The following is a 6,037-nucleotide window of genomic DNA, read 5'->3' as shown; positions in this document are numbered from 1 at the left end:
GATGCGACCTAATCGTGTAATCCTCCCGGCAATTTCCTTGGTCCTTGAGGGCTTCCACTCCTCCTATTGTTGCCGCCACCATCCAGGCTTTCCTTGTTGCTCCACCGCTCATTGTTGAAGATTTCCTTTTCTCTGAAAATTTCCCGGAAAATTTCTGGGTTCAGATACTTGATTTTGTGTTTGAGAAGGGAAATGGGTTGGGATTATTATAAGGGAAAAGAGTGGAAAACCAAATGCTTGTTTTTTTTTAAACCGATTTTTAACAGAGATCCGTGGGCGTCCTTTTCCCTAAACATAATCAATATATTGGAAATCGAAACAAAAGAATGTTTTAACAAATTACAATCCAAATTTAGATTAAAATTTTCACATTTCATCATTTGATACATAACAGGCAAAAAGAAAAATCCTAATAATCCTAAAACCTAACAGTGGTAGGGCCCCAAGAGTTCATTTCCAGGACTTTCTTCATATTCCTCTCAGCTTTCCTCCTCCTTTCCTCTCTCAGCTTATTCGAAACAGCACCAGCAACAGGTGAGGAAGAAGAAGAAAAGAAAGAAGAAGATCTGAGATTGTTCTTGGCGTGTTGATGAAGAGACCTGAGAGTGTAGTTCCACCTGCAAATCCCTTGGTCTTTCAATGCCTCCACTGCTCCTATTGTTGCAGCCACCACCCAGGCTTTGCTTGCTGCTACTGCTCCACTGCTCATCGCTTCAAGATTGGGTTTTTTTTTTTGTGATGAAATCGAAGACTGGGATTTTGGGTTGATTTGGCTGGTGAATCTGAAGGATGGGTTGCTTTTAAAGTGAAGCACCCATGGTTTTTGGGGACGAAACCAAGGGGCTTATGCTCCATGTGTCCGGATATTCTTGGGGTTTACGCGTTAGAACCATAAAACCACTGGCTTCAGCATGTGACCCAGACCGACTCCCTAAATCCACGGCTTCTCTAAAACGGCAACTCATACTTGCTTTAGTATCAATTGAAGAAAAGTGGAAATTAATATTATTTAATTAAGACAAATAATATTAAATAAGTGTTCCAATTATAGTGATTTTTATGAATAGGTAACTAAATTATTTTTTGAATGATCTCAGTGTATAATGTTATAAACGTTATCATTTTAGGTATCTGGATCATCAATGACTTTAATTTTTTTTAAGTGACACGTATTATAATTTGATAATTTTAAAGTTTATTTTTATAAAAATATTTAAAATATAGTTATATTCCACCTTCCTTTTCGGCCACAACCACCGTCGTTGATATAGTCCATGTCATTCTCCTAGTCATACGTCGTCGTCGTCGTCGTTGTCGTTGATTGGCTGTTGAAATCGCATGGGATTGCGATTTTCATCTTAGGTTTCGTGAGGTATAAAATGTATATTTTTTGTCGATCAATCACGATTCCATATGAGTTTTGGTTTCCAAGTGAGGTCGGGTGGAGGTTCGTCGATGGCAAATGACAGCGACCGACTTGGGTTTAGGAGTTGAAATGAAGGTTTTCAAAGTTTTGGGTTATTTCAAATTTTAAGTGTTTTTAAATACAATACTAATTTTTTTAATTTTCAATAAAATTTTTAAAATTACCATATTGTGACATGTATCACTTGCCGAAGGAAATTAACGCCGTTGATGACCCGAACACATAAAGTGGTAACGTTTGTAACATTAAGCATCTGGATCATTCAAAAAATAATTTAGGCAAACATTTATGAAAACACTATAATTTGAGCAATTGTTTTATATTTAAGCCTATAATGAATTGATAAATTATTTATATCTAATGTTTTTTTAAAATAATTTGTATTTTTTCAATGGCCAAGGACTAGAATGAGAAGGAACGCAAATCCCATTTTCAAAAGGAATGATTTGTATATGAATTTGTTTGGATTTAATTATCATTAAATATTTTGTTTTAGTTAGTTACGTTTATAGCTTTATTTTCAAAATACTTCATCGAACAGATCTTAATTGATTTAAAAACAATTATTTTCAATTGGATTTTGTATTCAAATTTGAATCAATTTAATTTTTAAATGACAAAGTTGAATCAATTAATTAGTAGTATAATTTTGACTCGATCTAACTGAAATTTTTATTAGAACATGTAGAGGATACCCAGAGGTTGTTTTTATTTAAAGACTGAGAGGGCCAAGAATGAAATTACGAATTTCTTAAGAGGGGTGTAAAATGATTTTCACCATTTTAGCCAAAGGGCCAAAGCTTATAAACATGGATCGGATCCTTAATGGAATCAAAAGCTTATAAACATGGACGGACTTAAATTTTACATTAAAAAAATAAAATCAAGGTATTAATAGAGAATATAAAATGATAGTTAGTTAATAGTTTGTTACCTTCTATTTTCTTTTCATTTTTGCTCCTTGTGTCAAGAACGATAATACGTATTATCTATAAGGACGAATGGAAATTTTTATGTTAAAGAGGTAAAATTTTAAATTATAGAAACGAACGAATTTATAAAATTTTGAAGTTAAAATAAATTTTCAATAAAAAGTACATTACAAAAATCTAAAATTTATGATACTTTTAAGTTTTCAATTGACCACTATCCCTGCTAGTAGGGGTGTTCAAAACATGATACACATTTTTGGCTAGCCGAAATATTTATTATTCGAAATTTTCGGGTACCAAAATATCGGCCTGTATCCCAGCTCATTACATCCAGGTATCCATATTTTCGACGGGTACTCGGGTCATAATTTTTTTTTTATTTTCTTAAATTATATTATTTTTAAAAACTATACATATAGAAAATTTCTAAAATTCTAAACTTTAAATGTCTATAATATATAATTTACACATAAAATATAAAATAATTTTTTTTAAAAATAGAATGTTAATATGAAATAATTTAAGAAATTAAAATTTAAAATGTTAGAGTGAAATAATTTTAAAATTATAAATAAAAATTTAATATAAAATAAAAATACATATAATAAACCAGGTACCAGGTCGGTGGATACCCGGTTAAGCAACATTTTGTGAATTGAGCCCGACCCGAAAATTTATAAATTTAGCGAGTTGGGTACCCAATCCTAAAAATCAGATATTTTAAATATAAATAATCGATATTTTTTAACCGGGTTGACAGGTAAATCGCATCAGATATTTTTAAACATTCCTGCCCACCAGTCCCTTGATCCATTCCCATTTTCTGCCTCTACAAGGAATTTTCTTTTCCTGCAAAATAACCTCAGAAACAATGCATACTAGTAAAGAAAGGCAACAAAGATAAAGAAAAAATTAATAATCTGCGAGTTCCGTGAATTCGTATTGCGATCTCTAATTCGCATTGCGATCTCCACTATCGTAAATTCGCGTTGCATTTCGCGTTGCGATAGTTGAAAATCTCGTTGCGATTTTCCATTTCGCATTGCGATAGTTGAAAATCGCGTTGCGATAGTTGAAAATCGCGTTGCGATAGTGAAAATCGCGTTGCGATTTTCCATTTCGCGTTGTGATAGTCTACAGTTGTCGTTGCGATTTTTCAAATTCGTTGTGATAGTTAAAAAAAAAGATTTTGTTTCTTAAGAATTTTCTCTAAAAAGATAGTATCCGCGCGGACGTGTCGAATACACGTATTATCACGACCACGACCACGACCACGACCACGACCACGAGACGGCGGCGGCGGCACGCGAGAATCCCCCTTGTTCTCTATCACTCAACAAGGAAGTGGGAAAGCCAAGCCTTAAATACCATTCCCAATAGTGTTTCCAATACTATGTGGGATTGAGCATTACCAACACTTGTTTCCAATACAATGTGATTATTCAGGAAACAATCAACAATCATGCACCTTAAAACAACTGAATCAACAACCAATTACATTAGTATTATACGATTAAATATGTCATAATTAAAAGTCAATCTACAATCAATCGCGATTATTGCAATTTTAAGCAAAACATTCAAAAATAATATCAATATTTAAGGCTCAATCCCACATAGTATTGGGAACAAGTGTTGGTAATGCTCAAATCCCACATAGTATTGGAAACACTATTGGGAATGATATTTAAGGCTTGGCTTTCCCACTTTCTTGTTGAGTGATAGAGAACAAGGGGGACTCTCGCGCCGCCGTCGCCGTCCGTCTCGTCTCGGGTCGGGTCGTGGTCGTGGTCGTGGTAATACGTGTCTTCGACACGTCCGCGCGGATACTATCTTTTTAGAGAAAATTCTTAAGAAATAAAATCTTTTTTTTAACTATCGCAACGCGATTTTCAACTATCGCAACGCGAAATGGAAAAGCGCAACGCGATTTTCAACTATCGCAACGTGAAATGCAATGCAAATTTGCGATAGTGGAGATCGCAATACGAATTAGAGATCGCATTGCGATTTTGTTGGTCATTTTCACAAATCCAAAAAAAGTTGGTCAAAATCGTATATTATCTAGGATTTTTGGTCACTGAAGTTATTTTCTCTAACAAAATTATCCTCAACTTTTGTCAACGGAACTCTTATTCCTTTTTAATATTTTAATCCTAAATGTTTTAATTGTTTATCAAAATAACCTTATTTGAAAAAAATCGATTATTAATGTAATATTTTCTCATATAATTAATTAATGATATGATATATATCATGTCATTACCTTAAGTGATGTGATGTATATCATATCATCATATTAGGTGATGTGGTATATATCATATTATCAATTAAATAAATATATATATATATATATATATATATATATATATATATATATTATGCTAGTAATATACATTAACAGTTAGTTAATTAACGGTTTACATTATATATATATATTATGCTAGTAATATACCTTAACAGTTAGTTAATTAACGGTTTATATTCAACCAGAGCTATTTTGACAAAAAATTTAAACTTTTAAGATCCAAAAAATATGTGTCAAAGTGATCATCTTAACCGACATTGAAGGGCTAATTTTTTCATTATACCATAAAAATACAAAAAACCACGTTAGGAAAGAATTATAAATTTGGGATTATAGACATCATTTTTTTATAACAAAATAAAAATTAGTACGACTTTTGAAAAACTATGTGGTTTTGAGAATAAATAAATTTCAGAGTCACCATCAATCTTTGAATTAAGCAGATTAAATACCTAAAAATATATTATAAAATAATTTTTAAGAAAAAAATCAATTTAAAATATATGTTCAGGAATCGATTACGTATGAGAAAGGAAGAGACCTTCGGGTATTTTCTTTTATTTCTTTCGATTTTCAAGTCTCGACAAAAAAAATATATGTTTGGGAAGGGGTTCTTATTATTCCTCCTTTGGTTACAAAAAAGAAAAAAGGGGGAAAAAAAGGAGAGAAACTTTGTCCTTTGTTATAATATTTTGCTATTTTCTGTTGCTGGTCCATTGTGGATTCTAACGAGGTGCATAATCGTCTGACGAGGAGGGCTTGGTCGCACGTGGGTCATATTAATGGTCTCGACTCGAATGGAGATGGCGGCTTCAAAGATCGGCACGGCTGGATACGAGGTGGCCGACGATTGGGATTAAGCTTAACGGCTATTGGAATATATTAGGGTTTGGGAAACCCTATATGTGCATTGATCTTGACCGTCAGATCATCTTTAGATCCATCAATTGTGATGAGGCGGCTGAGGAGTAATGCTAGAAAACCCTGGTTGGTCTTCCTTCTACACATGGGCTGCTGCTGGGCCTGTTTATCTTTGGATTTTCTGATTGGGCTTTGAGAAACATTTTTATATGGATATGTATTTAATGGACTTGGTAATATTTTATTTGGTAATAATAATAATAATAAAAGGGTGATTATAGGTAGGGATGGACATGGGACCCGAATCCGATGGATTCCGACTCGATCGGGTAGTTTTTTTTTTAAAAAAAATGTCGGGTCGGGTTTTTTTAATATTATATATTTTTTTGGGTCGGGTTCGGGTTTAGGGTGAAAATACCCGAACCGACCCGAAAAATATATAATTTTATCTTATATATTTAAAAATAATTACAATAATACCTCTATATATATTATTTTTTCAATTAAGTC

At 32.8% G+C, this 6,037-nt stretch overlaps 1 protein-coding gene across 1 annotated transcript; it reads right to left on the bottom strand.

Annotated features, from left to right (window-relative positions):
- Positions 1-282: 282 nt before the first annotated feature.
- On the bottom strand, positions 283-845 carry LOC120164980. Its single transcript, XM_039174595.1, has one exon. The coding sequence runs from the start codon at positions 707-709 to the stop codon at positions 419-421; it is 291 nt and encodes a 96-aa protein (XP_039030526.1). The 5' UTR covers positions 710-845; the 3' UTR covers positions 283-418.
- Positions 846-6,037: the final 5,192 nt, after the last annotated feature.

This window comes from Hibiscus syriacus, unplaced genomic scaffold (assembly GCF_006381635.1).
Source record: "Hibiscus syriacus cultivar Baekdansim isolate YM2019G1 unplaced genomic scaffold, ASM638163v2 tig00111565_pilon, whole genome shotgun sequence".
Lineage (NCBI taxonomy): Eukaryota > Viridiplantae > Streptophyta > Magnoliopsida > Malvales > Malvaceae > Hibiscus > Hibiscus syriacus.
This window is presented reverse-complemented; position numbering and strand designations above follow the sequence as displayed.

Bases quoted from the DNA above. Each gene is read 5' to 3' on its own strand.
- LOC120164980 (XM_039174595.1), bottom strand. From the start codon at position 709: ATGAGCAGTGGAGCAGTAGCAGCAAGCAAAGCCTGGGTGGTGGCTGCA.